Source organism: Sardina pilchardus, chromosome 6 (genome assembly GCF_963854185.1).
Source record: "Sardina pilchardus chromosome 6, fSarPil1.1, whole genome shotgun sequence".
Lineage (NCBI taxonomy): Eukaryota > Metazoa > Chordata > Actinopteri > Clupeiformes > Clupeidae > Sardina > Sardina pilchardus.
In genome coordinates this window covers 29,099,174-29,114,173 of record NC_084999.1, presented here as the reverse complement: position 1 = coordinate 29,114,173, position 15,000 = coordinate 29,099,174, and the positions used below count along the sequence as shown (strand labels likewise).

General features: G+C 48.9%; 1 protein-coding gene across 2 annotated transcripts in view; it reads right to left on the bottom strand.

Moving 5' to 3' along the window:
* Positions 1-1,541: 1,541 nt before the first annotated feature.
* eva1ba (eva-1 homolog Ba (C. elegans)) overlaps positions 1,542-15,000 on the bottom strand; it is a 16,237-nt gene continuing 2,778 nt past the window's right edge. Inside the window, exons 2-4 of one of the 2 annotated variants that reach the window (XM_062539317.1) lie at positions 6,052-6,181; positions 3,875-3,982; positions 1,542-3,308 (exon numbers count right to left, since the gene is read on the bottom strand). In XM_062539317.1, the coding sequence (XP_062395301.1) occupies positions 2,839-3,308; positions 3,875-3,941 (537 nt within the window). In that variant the 5' untranslated portion in view covers positions 3,942-3,982; positions 6,052-6,181 and the 3' untranslated portion in view covers positions 1,542-2,838. The remainder of the gene's footprint in view (positions 3,309-3,874; positions 3,983-6,051; positions 6,182-15,000) is intronic. The other variant, XM_062539318.1, reaches the window with a different exon arrangement.

Genomic DNA, 15,000 nt, shown 5'->3' with positions numbered 1-15,000 from the left:
TTAAAGAAAAAACATTACAAACCCATTACAATATAAATAAAATATTCCAAAACCACCTAACGGTGTGACTCGTACTGTGACTCACTACGACAATGGCAGCCATGTAAATATTTGGCGTGTCTCTTCCTGGTGCCTGGTGACACGTCTCTGGCGTGGGGCCCCTCGCAGTGCCGGGGATGAGGAGCACATGTGGCCCACAGCTGTGCTGCATTAGCTCCCCAGCGCTTCTGAATCCAGCCTCCACAAGAGGCTATTTTGGAGAGTATTATTGTGCGTAGTGGCTGTAGTTAGACGTTTTAAAGGCTGCAGCGGAGTGTTTGTTTAATTGAATTAGTGTCAGTTCCGTATTGATGTTGGTCAGATGTGTAAAATGGAGAGAAATGTGTTGTGTGTGTGTGTTTGTGACCTTGCTATCTTTCTTTTGATGTACAAAGATGACAGGCTGACCTGGGATTAATACACAACTGTGTAGGCTGTTTATGACACAGCATGCTGGACCAAATGTATTCAGTATTTCACTAATACGGCCTTTGATGTGTTTTTTTGCCATGTTTGGTATGGAATGTGCTCCAGACTAGATTAATAACGCAGGAAGTGTTGTCTCTCTGGCTCTCCGTGAGACCAGAGGAAATTCTTTCAAGCATTTTCAGGTTTCAATCAGTAGGCTGTGTGAATAACCTGGACTGTTTCTGGAGTCCTGTCCTGTCCTGTCCAAACACACACACACACACACACACACACACACACACACACACAGGGAGACTGGCAGTACAACACAAAGGTGTCAGGTCGACGGAAACCCACACAGTTGCGGCTGCTTCCGAGGTACTGAAGGAGGAGAGGCGAGTGTGAGGCTTGCCGCCACACTCCTCAGTGTTGGGCTAATATTTGGTATTTTCGGTACTCCTTACCTTTGTTTCAGCGCCAGCTCTCTTTTGCTCTTTAAATACACTTTTGGAATCGTTACACCTGACCACAATGAACCGCTTGAACTGGAGGAAGAGTGAGAACCTCGGGTTCATCTCTTTCACTGAAAATAGAGAACTACAGAGAGAGGGGAGAGAGAGGGGGTAAAACCAAACGTTCATATTCCTCTAATAACAGCAAACACATGGCCATGTGTGTGTGTGTGTGTGTGTGTGTGTGTGTGTGCTGTGGATCTCATTGTATTCACAGTTGTGCTCGTAAGACGCAGGCCTGATTATAAACATCTCAGATACGCCTGGAATTCCCAGAGTGGTGCATCTCAGCAGCATCTGCTAATCGTTAGAGGCAGGCGGGATGCTCCGGCACTCCGGCAGTGGTCAAAATGCACTCGTGTGTGAGTGAAGTCATTCTCACAAGAGAGGAGATCATGCATGCCTGAAGACCTCGGAGAGATGCTGCATAAAGCTGTTAAAACACACAGACATGAGCCAGACACTCTTGCAACAGCCTGTCCTGCTGCATTTGATTAGGAGGACAATCCAGTGCCTGTAGTCAAGCGGTCAGAACTAGACGCAGACCGGACACAAAGAAGAGGTGACACCAGGGGATGGTTTTTCATCCGTTTATTGTTTTAATGCAATTCATTTTCCCTCCCCTCTTGCTTTTGAATGGTCCCTGACATAGACTCCAGACAACGTGGCCATTTCCGCTTCAAGTCTCGGAATTCTATTTTCAGCTCGGCAGTGGGAAAAGGGGGCTGGGAGGGCAAGAGGCCTCCTATCTCAATACTCCCTGACCAGAGGGAGCGACACCAGGCTTTATTTTCGCCCTGACCTCTCAGAGAAGGCCACAGACTGCAGTCACGGCCCCAACACAGTCAGTAAATCTCTTCAAATCAACAAAAAAAATCTGTCAAATCTGAAACAAGAGCATTTTTTTCTGACATTTTAAGACATATTCTGTGGAAATGATCGCTACTGTTTGCACATTACATCATGAGTGCAGAAATGGGGACTTATGAAAGACCGACTGTGTTTTACACTCCTGATTGTTATCATGGGAATGTGAGCGTGACATTGTGTTTATGTAATATAACATTTTGGGGTTTAGTCCCTCTTTAACGACACATACAAAATCAGATTTGTGCAAATATATCATTCCCGGTATTAATGTATTAATGTATACAGTGATAATTTGACTATAAAACACTATCAGTTTAAAACATGTGATTAATTGTCGATTGACCCCTGAATTGCACATGACTACCATATTGGTCCACACAACTTCTAAAAAGACTGAAGTACCCCTCCTCTTCGCATCATGTTTTAATCCAAAATGTACTCTGAGAGCTTTGCCCCAAATAAACATATGACAGCTTGAAGTTTGACAAAATTAAACTACGATAAGGTTGCTGATTTCAAAGAGTGTCACCAATATTATTGAGCCTCAGTTTTTCAAAACAAGTTGAAACAAATAGTTTTTTCAGTACAGGTGCAATCATCCATCTTGGTAAAAACAGATGTAATGTTAGTTCATGACACTGTGGATCTATACATTATAGACTAGTGTTTTGGTCTACATCCAGAGACTGACATAAGCATGATGATTAGGAGGAATGTTCAGGAATCTCCCCATGTGGTCCCACAGCATTGACACCCTCTGGTATGGGGAGACATGAGATCACATTCTGATGTCACAAAGCACCATGAAGTACCCAAGAGAGCGTTGGGCCTCTGTGTTGACACACCTTTTCAAAATAAAAGTCTCCAGCGAGCGAGACGTTTAACCAGCATGTCTCAAGATGAGTTTCTCTGGTAACAGCACAGTTTGTTCTTCCGTCCAGAAGTCGCTTGGCACCCGGCATTGCCAGTTTCTTTTCAGAGTTGTCCCTATAGCACCACCTAGGGCCAGTTAGTAGTAGTGCACTCGTCCGATGGTGCCCGTCCCGGTGCCCAGGATGTCGGGCTGGCCGTTCCTCCAGATCTCCCGGATGATCCTCTCCCGCTCCTCCAGCCGCTGGGCACGTTCCAGCTCCTCGGCTGACGTGAACACGTTCACGCTCAGCGTGCCGTCCGAGTGGCTGGTGTGGTTGCTGGGGATCGGGATCTCGGTGACGGGCAGCGGCAGGGCCATCTCCACGTCCCTCTCCACCGCCTCCGCCTCCTCGCCCTCGTCCTCCTCTTCCTCCTCCTCATCTTCGTCGCTGTCGTCGTCGTCCTCCTCGTCCTCGCTGAAGTCCTTCAGCTGCTTCTTCTCGGGCGTGGGCGACGGCGTCTTGGTGCGCGGCTTGCAGGAGATGCGCACCACCAGCAGGCAGAGGGTCAGCACCAGGCCAAAGCAAACGCCGATCACGAAATACAGACCGAAGCTCTCCGGATTATCTGCACACAGAAGAGGCAGAAAAGACAAATGCCACGAAATTCAATGTGCTTTAATATCATTGTAGTATCATTTATTCATTCATTCATTCATTCATTTGATTCTTTTCTTAAAGGTAAACTATGCAGGATTGGCGATTGCAACGCCGGTTTCGCTTTTCGTTTTCTCTCGCTCTGCATATTTCTCTGCAGAGCTTCCCCAGAGCTTCCCCCGAGCTTTAGCGTGTATATTTTACAAAAGTCCTCGATTGGTCAGTCTGCCTTTTCATGAGCATGATCGAGACTTCACATGAGACTTCCTGGTCCATGGGTGCGTGCCCGAGGATTCCTGGGGTTGCAAGCGTGGTTCTACGGCTATAGACCACTAGGGCGGCCGTAAAAAACATTGTTTGACCGGTATTGACTCATTTAATCATATATAACAGTATGAAACAAATTGATTAACTGAAAAACGTTGCATAGTATACCTTTAATAACACACATTTGTGACTGTTCTAAAAGTATTTTGGATTATGGTGTTTTAATCTGCGTTTACAAACAACAGCTGCAGCTAGGAGAGGGTAACATACTTTTGATGTGAGCGTAGGCAGCGATGCTGTTGCTCAGCAGTGCCATCTCTGTCCTCTTGGCGTCCATCTTGGCTGGTCCTGGCAGAGGGAGGGAGCTTTATGTCACACCTGTGAAAACAGATCGACGTGTTTTCAAACATGGCACCCTGGCCCCGCTGACACAGATGGCCATTTCCCACCGGGCATCTGATATGGCTCTGAATGTCTTACCCACATGAGCACAAACACATAAACAAACTCTCTCTCTCTCTCCCTCTCTCTTTCTCTGTCTCTCCTTCTCTCTCTCTCTCTCTCTTTTCTCTGTCTATGCTTTTCCTCAGTAGCCCTGCGCGGCGCCTCCTCGCACGCGGACACACACCCTCCAAATGATGACGTTCACACTCTTTACGAGAGGCCGCAAACACGCCACACAAACATGTCCCCACCCCCCCCCCCCCCCTCCCACCCCCGAGCCCCACCCTTGCTGCCGGCACCTCACCACATGTCTGTGGGGGAGTCGGGCTGGTGGTGGTGGTGGGGGGACAAAAGGCCCACTGTATGTTCCCCGGCACTGCGCCGCGCGAGCAGGGAGCACATCCTGGCTCAAGTCATGCTCATGATCCCCTCCGAGGACCGACGAGGCCCCTTGGCTTTCAGGGGTCAGGGGTCACGGCACCCCGTGACCAATGAGGTGTGTTTGTTCAACAGAGTCTCCAGATGTACCAGGGGCTGTTTAGAGCCAAGCTGCTTGTTTGGTTCGTGAACTCTGTGAGCGTGATGATTGTATCATGCTCTGGCAAAGATGGGAGTTTGGATCTGCCAGCTCAGTGGCTAGCTGAAGATGACTACAAACTAAATATTTAGACAATTAGAGTCGACTTGTGTTGTCTTTTAATTGGTTGAGAAGATCAGTTATGAAGATTGGCTCCAAAAAAAGCTCAAAAGAATTGTAAGCTAGAAAATCTGAAAAGAGATATTGGAAGACACAGTTGTGTTGATAAGGTCAGTTAAAATCATCTGAGACTGAATAGTGAACTACACCCAGTGGTGTTCGTATGTAAAGCCAGTCCAAGGGAGAGTAATGAGAGGAACGTATTTGAGTTGAGGCCAGCCTCATGGTGACTGGCTAGCGACGGGCAGGCTAGAGTATGTGTCATCCTAATCCCTGGGAGATGGGCCTCTGGACGCAGACACATCCTGCTGGTTTAGAGGGGGTTTTGTGTGCTCCCATTGTGTCGTCCCCACCGCGTCCTGGACGAGAGCAGAGGCGTCGGCTCACATCCGCTGCCGTGATGCATTCTGGGTACAGCACACGCGGGAGCGGCTGAGCTCCATACGGCCCTCCTCCTCCTCCTCTTTGGCCTTTTCCTCTTTCCGCTTTCTCTTTTCTTTTCCTGTCTTCTACCTCTCTCTCTCTCTCTCTCTCTCTCTCTGTGCCTGTCCCTCGAGTGAAAAGCTGTTTCCAATCTGAGAGGCGAGGGAGGGAGACGGTGTGGAAAGAACAGCCAGCCCCCGGGTCATACAGTCCTGCTGGCTCTTACTGCACTTCCTGTGTCGCCCCCACCCCCACCCCCACTGCCCCCACCCCCTCCACCCCTGCCATCCCCGCTCAGGCCCACGTCATATCTCTCTTCCTGCTGACTCCTGCTTTTCTCCTGTCGCGCTCTATTGTCCCGCCAATTCCGTGACATCACTGCGGGACCACGTGGAAACTGAGACCCCGGGGGGGCGGGGGGGAGACGGGCGACACGTGATGTGGCGTGTCCGAGCCGGATGACCGCTCTGAGTGGACGCCGCTGCTGTGAGGCCACGGACGCAACAGCCACACATCCAACTGTTGCGCTGTTTTTTTGTTTTTTTTTTCTCTGTCGGAGTTGGCCAAGGCCAGATGAAACTGAGCAGGGACAACTCCCAGTGAGAAGGTTTTGGGTCTCTCACTCACATACATGAGCATGCCACACGCAACCGATAAACTGTTAGTCAGGCCCAGACAAAATGCCACCAAGACGAATGGAACGCTGGGTAATATTTAGATAACAAAGACGTCTTTGTTTATACGGATTATACACATACATTTATATGATTAACAACTGGGGCCATTAACCAAGAGTGCTACCACGCCAGAAGAAGTGAAATGTTTGTAAATTCAATAAAGGCAAATCTGCTGCCGGTTATTGCAGCCACTATAAATCTCTCACCAGAAGGTTCAGCAGGGCGAAGTTGGGGTTAGTCCATGGTGCAGGGAAACGGTACTGTTAAGCCACGAGTCCGCCGGCCTCTCAAACAAGTGGGTTGTGATTCCTCCCTTATGCAAACCTCTTCATCTGGCTATCCAAACGACAAGAGTACACACACACACACACACACACACACACACACACACACACAGAGAGAGAGAGAGAGCAAAAGAGACGTCAGAATACATTAGTTGAGTGCTCACTGAGGCATCTGCAATGCAAACAAGTCTCTGAACCATGGCAACCAGAACGTGCGCTGCGCTCAAGTCAATATGCCCACTTTGTAAATCTGTAAATCGGGCGCATTCAAGCCAAGTGTGCTGATATACTGCATGTGTGACAGGTCTGGTCCTCAGCAGGGTTGTGGCTGAGGACACACCACAGGACTGGGGTGAGAAGACTGGTGGCTTTCATGTTTTTAATGTTCCTATAGACTTTTTCATGGAAGGATATCAGATCCTGAAAAACAGGCTGGATCATGATTTATATGTGTGTGTGTGTGTGTGTGTGTGTGTGTGTGTGTGTGTGTGTGTGTGTGTGTGTGTGTGTGTTTAACCCAGAGCGGGTTGAATTCTATGGCCTGTGGCTCAGCACAGTGCAGCTTCTCATGTACATTAATGAAAAAAAATAAATAAAAAATCAGCCAAGTGAAACCACTTTTTCAAAACAAATGTTGAGTGAGCGTGGCCCAGTCTCCATTCTGACCGGACGAGAGAGACCGAGAGACAGGACAGCTCTCTCTCTCAGGCAGACAGGACAAAGCCAGGTGGAGACAGGGAGAGAGAGAAAGAGAGAGAAAAATGAGAGAGAGAGAGAGAGAGAGAAAGAGAGAGAGAAAGAAAAAGAGAAAAAAAACGAATGGACCCCTGAAAAGTGCCGAGCTGTGAGTTCTGCTGGAGCAGCAGTGCGGACTTGGAAAAAACAACAGCTGGCAGCTGAGGTTGGTTTAGCTGAGCCCCCTGTGCTAAGGCGGCCGCCGCCGGCGTCCCAGAGCTGATTCCCATCTCGCCGATCTCTCCCCCCCCCCCGGCGGAAGTGGAGCACGCAAGCACGCCACGGTCGCCATGACAACGCCACTACAGCGCCTCAACACACGGCAGGCACCCCACAGAAAGAGTGGAAGAGTGTGGAAAAAAGGGAGAGAGAGAGGAGAGATTGGAGGGGTGAATGAAAGTGAAAGGATAGAGGGAGTGGAAGGAGAGGAAGGGAAAGGAGAGAAGGGAAGAAAAGGAAAAGGGGGAGACAGAGAGAGAGAGAGAGATGAGAGGGGTGATGATGGTCTTGTTTTGGGGGAGCTGACAGCAGGATCTTAAGTCTGTCCTCCACCTCCTCCTCCTTCTTGGCTTCCTTCCTTTTTAATTACTGTGGCTTATGTCTAAACAGACAAGGTCAACACAAGGGATTCCGCCATGTAGGAGAGCTCTCTCTCTCTCTCTCTCTTTCTGCCGTGTAGGAGAGCTCTCTCTCTCTCTTTGCAGTGTAGAAGAGCTCTCTCTCTCTCCTCTCTCTCTCCTCTCTCTCTCTCTCTCTGATGTTGGGAGACATTTCATCCAAATCCACCTTCCTGCCTTTACTGTCCTTCAACTGTCTGTTAGGAAAGGGCTAGGAAAACAACAAACTCTAAAAACGTTTTAACAATGGTGAATTGTTTTACAATACTTTATTTGTGTTTTTCTTCAGTAAAGCATGATAACTCAACGTTACAGACTTTCTAATGGAAAGGTTTTCAAAAGGGAAATAAATTAGATACCTAGGACATAACGTGTCAGGGATAATTACTGGTTACCAGGTTATTTTGTGTCCTTGTTCCACTGCCAAGCAGACCCATTAGTCTTGTCAGAGCTTGGGCATCTGCAAACGCAAGCTAATGGCAACCGGAGGCTCGTTTAAGGTCTATCTAAACACTCATTAACCTGCCGCGTTGTTTTGTGTTGTTTTGTTTTGGCCCTGGGAAGGAAATGATTAGCAGACACCCCTCACTTCCCCAAAGCCCCACACAGAGGTCTCAGGTCGGCCATTTTCCTCCCATGACTTCATCTGTTTTTATCCCAAACATGTTCACAGGCACCTTGACAAACAAAATATAGGGGGAAAAAATTGTCTAACAGTGAAAACTTCAGATGCTCTTTTCTACACCGGAGCTGGAGACAACACTGCTGAAGTTTTCCTCATAGTTTCTCAGTAAAGTGCTTTTGTTTGGTATGGCATGTCCTGCTTAAAAGATGAGCCACCCAAATATTGCACAGTGTCAACCTGATATCTAGCAACACTACCCAGGAGGAAAGCATAGCTTATGTGGAAGCCATACAAGTCCCACTAAACAGTAGAGTCACAGAGCCTTGGGAATTCCATTGTAACAGGCTGCACATCAGGACAGTTTTGGGTGGGACACATGGATGATCTCTGAAAAGGGTAATGCACCCATTATCTTCTTTTGTGGGATATTTTTGTGGGACTACAATAGCACTTCCTTCCCCATGGGTCTTCCTCTATCTCCCATTCAGCGCTATCTCGCTCCTGTCCCCGATGCAACACCCGCCATGTCTGAGTCAGTCAAGGGACACCACAACCGCTCATTCTTCCCCGAGCAGCCTCGCCGCCTAGCCTACTTCCTGTCCTCGACAGGCACACTTGATTCAGTTGTGCGCTTCATTTAGGGACATAAACTTGTGCAAACAAATTTGTTTTGTTTATTTCTTTCCTGGTGAATGACAGGGAGGGCTAAGGCTGATACCCACAGATGGCCTCTGCTCATCCCGTCGGGTGAGAGGAATGGAAGCTCTTCTCTCTCTCTCTGACGCTTGCCAAGAGACCAATCCTTCACTCAGACCGTTTGCCACAGCGTTCCTCTCACAAAGCATTATGGGATGTAATCAGACTGGATTGGAGGAATCCAGCCACCAAAGAGAGAAGCAGTAATTGGGCCTTCAAGTGTGTGGGGGGGGGGGGGGGGGGGGACTGGGGGGGGGGGGGGGGGGCAGTCAGATCCATGTCCTCTGTCGTGATGGTGCTCGCCGAAGCCAGTAAAACCAGGGGATATTTTTAATACCAGTAATGTGCTATGTTGCCGTGGCCACAGGAATGCCTGGTGAAACCAGACGACTTGTGGTTAACCTGGCACGAGGCTTGAGAATGTAATAACATTTCAATTTAGATTTGATTACATTACATTGTTTTGCCCATAAATGTTCCCACATTGCCGGGCCAAAGCAGCGGTGTTGTGGCATCCAGGGTGCGAAAGACCGAAAGAATACAGAACATTTGAGCAGCTTGGTCACTAGACGGATTTCAGGAAATAGCTGGGAATCTGAAAGCATGTAATTGACACAGCAATGCCCCAGAACACTTGTTCTGATAAATCCATTATGGAGTGTCTGAAAGGCTGAACTCGGGCCAGAAGTTGACCTAAGCTGTCAACAATGTTTCACATATTTTCAGCAAGTCCAAACCACATAATACATTTTGAATAGTCTGCTTGTTTTCAAATCAGTATTGTCAAAGAATACTGGATATGTTTCCAACCTAACTCTATCTGTGCAGAGGCAGGAATCTGTTACAACTGGCCAAGTGTTGCTCTCTCTATTTGTTTCCTCACACATTCCAAAATGCTGACATGACAACAATGACACCAAGTTGAAATCCCTGATGATTTCTCATTGCATCAACGCTGGCCAACGTCACCTGACCGCTAACCCCAAGATGGATGGTAAATGGTAAACAGAATGCATTTTATTGCGCTTTTCTAAAACAGATAGTTCCGGTCCTTGATTGTGATTGGCTGAATCGCGTTCGATGCCGTTGTAAATATCATGATAAACTCACACCTTGACCGCATTTCGTTCTATAGTAATGCGCTAGCACAAAACTAGCAGTGGCTTCGTCTTGTTGTTGCATGGCAACCATTCATAAGGAGGGAATATATTTCTTGGCGGAAGAAAGATTATCTATGAATATATCGTTACATTGTCGTTGCTGTGCCTTCGTTTCATGAAATCTTGCTAGATCGACGTAGTTACCGTTTTAGAAAAGCAATAAGCCACTCGAGTCCGTGGGCAATTAATTAAATTAAGCAATAAGCCCCGAGAGGCCGTGGGTTATACTGTATAATCGAACAGCTAAGGGGCGTTGTTAGGCACGACGCGAAGCGGAGTGCCTAAAACCCCCTTAGCTGTTCGATTATACAGTATAACCCACGGCCTCTCGGGGCTTATTGCTTAATTCTCTAAAGAGCCGCACAGATGTATGTCTATTCACACACACACATTCACGCATACCGCTGGTGAAAGCCTGCCATGCATGCCAGGTACTGATCAGCACATTGAGAGTGATTGATGAAACTGGGCAGGGACACAGCCCTGCAAAACTCTCTAAGGCCATCGTCCCAAACCACAGAGGTGGTGAGGGTAACTTTCCAGCCTATAAACCGGTACACATCTCTGGCCACATCCAGGCCCTTCGGAGGGGGTCTGGAGAACAGCTTAGAAGAGCATCATCTGGTGAAGGTATTTGCAGTATCAGTTGGCCATGGGGCTCTCCAAGGCCTTGAAGGTTGTTGGAACAATTTAGAACAGAGGGACTACCCATTTTTTCTCTCTCTGTCTTTTTCTTTCTCCTTGTCTCTACCGCCCCCCCTTTGTCTCTCTCTTCCTCTCTCCTTGTCTCTCTCTCTCCCTCTCCCTGTATCTATGTATCTCTCTGTCATCTCTCTCTCTCTCTCTCTCTCCCATTCCCCATGTATCTATCTCTCTCTCATCTCTCTCTCCCTCTCACCATGTATCTCTCTCAGTCCTTGTACTCCCTATATGTCTCTCACTCGTTACTCTTCTGAAGTGAGATCTGTGGGACCGCGCTGCTTTGTGCGTCGGCGTCAGTTGCTCCAGCCTTGGTGTCCTGCCTCCGTCGGGGGGCTTAACGCTCATGGAGCGCGCGGTCACACATGTGGTTGCCATCAGACCCTCTGACCCCTCGTGCTCCGCAGAGCCGACCCCAGAAGATGGTTGCCAGCTGGGGGGGGACACTGAGACTTCGTACTCGGTGATCAGAAACGAATCTCATAGCACCCTCACCGAAGAAAAAAAAAACCCCTTCCCGCTCCTACGGCACCTCTGCTGCTAAAATTAGTTCAGGGTCAGGGTTTGGTCGTAGGTGAGGGATGGCTGACAGAGAGGCTTAGAAGTTTACCGCCAGACTTGACGCAAGAAGTGCTTTGTTGAAAGACCATCTCTCTGTTTCACACAGGTTCACACACGCACTCTCTCTCTCTCTCTCTCACACACACGGACATATTCTTAGGGTCACAGTCACAAGGACGCAAGTTTAGGCTAATGATTCCTCTGGTCACACCCACTTGCTGCAACAGATCCTGAGCTTTGCCAGAATGGTTGCCATAGGTTGACTTTACCAATGCCTGTTGATATGAGTGGACTTTACCAATGCCTGTTTATATGAGTGGACTTTACCAATGCCTGTTTATATGAGTGGACTTTACCAATGCCTGTTGATATGAGTAGACTTTACCAATGCCTGTCCATATGTGTGGACTTTATCAATGCCTGTTGATCAATGCATAGTGAGTAGAACCTGCTGCCCTGCACACCTCAATAGAATAAATATTATGTTGCTATGTACACAGCCTTTCTATTCCAAAGCACACAAAACTCTATGTGTCCCTGTGTATTTGTGCAAACATTCATGTGTGTGTGTGTGTGTGTATGTGTGTGTGTGTGTGTGTGTGTGTGTGTGTGCACGCGTGCGCGACTGTGTGTGTGTGTGTGTGTGTGTGTGTGTGTGTGTGTTGATGTCTGCTGTGAGAGTGTATGTAAGTGTTTCTATGTATGATACTCACTGGAGATCCTGACGGGGCTTGTGAGGGGTTTTGGGGGATTGGGGTTTTTGAGGGGGTTCTGGATGTTTAACAGATCCCAGATGTGTTGTTGAGAGGAGACAGAGAGCAGATGAGCCCAGCACTTTGCTTTGTAAATCCAGAGGGAGAAAACACATGGCTAATCTTCACATGGACCCCTTTCCTGCTGCCCCCGCCCACCTAGGACACCATCATCCAGCAGCACAGAGCACTCCACCTGCCCATCTAGGACTCTCTATCAGCCTAGATAGAGCGCACTACCTGCCCATCTAGGACTCTCTATCAGCCTAGATAGAGCGCACTACCTGCCCATCTAGGACTCTCAATCAGCCCAGATAGAGCACACTACCTGCCCATCTAGGACTCTCCAGATAGAGCACACTACCTGCCCATCTAGGACACCATCATCCATCAGCGTAGACAGAGCACTCTACCTGCCCATCTAGGACACTCAATCAGCCTAGATAGAGCATACTACCTGCCCATCTAGGACTCTCAATCAGCCTAGATAGAGCATACTACCTGCCCATCTAGGACTCTCAATCAGCCTAGATAGAGCATACTACCTGCCCATCTAGGACTCTCAATCAGCCTAGATAGAGCATACTACCTGCCCATCTAGGACTCTCAATCAGCCTAGATAGAGCGCACTACCTGCCCATCTAGGACTCTCAATCAGCCTAGATAGAGCGCACTACCTGCCCATCTAGGACTCTCAATCAGCCTAGATAGAGCGCACTACCTGCCCATCTACAGTAGGACTCTCCATCAGCCCAGATAGAGCGCACTATACCTGCCCATCTAGGACTCTCCAGATATAGCACTCCACCTGCCCACCTAGGACGCCATCATCCATCAGTGTAGACAGAGCACTCTACCTACCAAACTACTGTAGGACTCTCAATCAGCCCATTTGCTCGTCAACATGTCAGTGGTTTACTGTGGAGCCTCACCTGCTCTGTGATCCTGCCCTTACTCTGGTCTAATGTCTTGAAGCACAGCTTAGCATCAGGGACGTGTGTGTGTGTGTGTGGGTGTGTGTGTCTTTGTGTATGCGTGTGTGTGTGTGTGTCTGTGTGCGTGTGTGCATGTGTGTGTGTGCGTACGTGTGTGTGTGTGTGTGTGTGTGTGTGGCGTACGTGTGTGTGTGTGTGTGTGTGTGTGTGTGTGTGTGAGGTCATGCTTTTTGTATGCTGACAGCAGAGTTTTGAAACATCAGCTAATCCAGCATGACCAGATCCAAGCGCATCCCTGTGAGCCTCCTCAAGCTCTGACTTGTAGCCAGAGCCCGTCAGCAAGCAGCGTCCTCCCAGAGCCGGAGAAATCCTCTGCTGTCTGAATCACAATAAGCTTTCCAGCAGCCTCTGCTCTCCAGCGCAGTGGAGCCAGACATGGCTCCCTCTGGTTCTCTTATTCCAGTGGGCGCCGAGGTGAGCTAACGGGTAACACACCCTGCATGGGCTGTGCTGGACCCCCCCCTCTACAACGTGTATATGATTTTTGTAAAAGCTCACTAACCCCCAGGTGATCCCGAAACCTCGATACCCAGAAATAGAGTGTGATCTCATCTGAGAATCAATCTGAGCCGACGGGTACTAACATGCCCAGAGACCCCCCCCCACACACACACACACACACACACACACACACCACACACACAACCATACATGCTGGATTCATTACACGGTATTTGTGATTACTGTATGACACAAAACACATGTTCTACCCACCCCTATCCCTACCCCTCTATCACACACACATACACACACACACACACACACACACACACACACACACAAATGCTGCCCACTACCCCTTAACATACACACACTCTTTCCCTCACACACACGCATTACACTAACTTCCCTCTACCCCCTTAACACACACACACACACACACCGTCTCCCTCTTTCTCTATCTCTGCCACACACACACACACACACACACACACACACACACTGCACTAACTCGCTACCCCCTAATATGGGTGGGTGGGACGCATTAACCCTGTCCTACCCACTTTGCCCTTTAATGGTTGGGATTGTCCACAGTTGTGTGCTGTGATGCTCATTGCTCACTGAGAGCCGGCCAGGAGAAGCAACACATGTCCTGGCTTTGCTTAGAAGAGACCAGCGCACAGAGATTACTGGAATTGGATTCTCATGTGCTGCAGCCTCAGGCTTTGATACGCAGGCCTGCCTACATACATACTGTTCACTGAGACCGTGTTTATTTTTTATAGTCTGATATGAGCACAAGTACAAATTGCCATTGAAAATTTGCAGTAGCAAACGTGGAAAATAAAAGGCACTGGCGCAGTGTGCTTTATCCTGGAAGGCAATGATGTCTAAAGAGTTTGGGTGCTGAGATAAATAGGCAATTGCAGTTAGGATAGTTTGGGTCACTCAGTTGCTCCACTGAGACGGTGGATTCTGATGCGTTTCTCCCGAATCGCTCCTCTCCTCTCTGCCTGGAGAAATAACTCAGAGAAACGTCAGGGCTGAGAGCTTGTTTTGAAGTAAGTCTTCTGTGAAGTGGTCTGTGGCTCTGCTCTGAGTGTGAGTCTGTGTGTGTGTGTGTGTGTGTGTGTGTGTGTGTGTGTGTGTGTGTGTGTGTGTGTGTGTGTGTGTGTGTGTGTGTGTGTGTGTGTGTGTGTGTGTGTGTGTGTGTGTGTTTGTGTGTGTGTGTGTGTGTGGTTGGTGGAGTGAGGGATGGGGGGTTGAGTCCCATCACTCCATCACGATTGGGCTTTGTCTTGTAAAACACGACCCGAGGCAGAAGGGGTGTCTGCAGCGAAGAGGGCGCAGCGCTCGCCTCATCAATCACTGTCAGATAAGCCTGCCAGCACACGGGACGGAGACGAGGAGGAGGAGTACGAGGAGGAGGAGGAGGAGGAGGAGGAGGAGGAGGAGGAGGAGAGCAACACACACGGGCACATCTGCTGCACCCTCACCACGCCACTCCTCGACCCGGCCCAGACCGCCCGGGGCACGTCTGCTCACCGCGCTGTCTGTAGCTGTCCATCAGTCTGTCAGGACCTCGGCTGA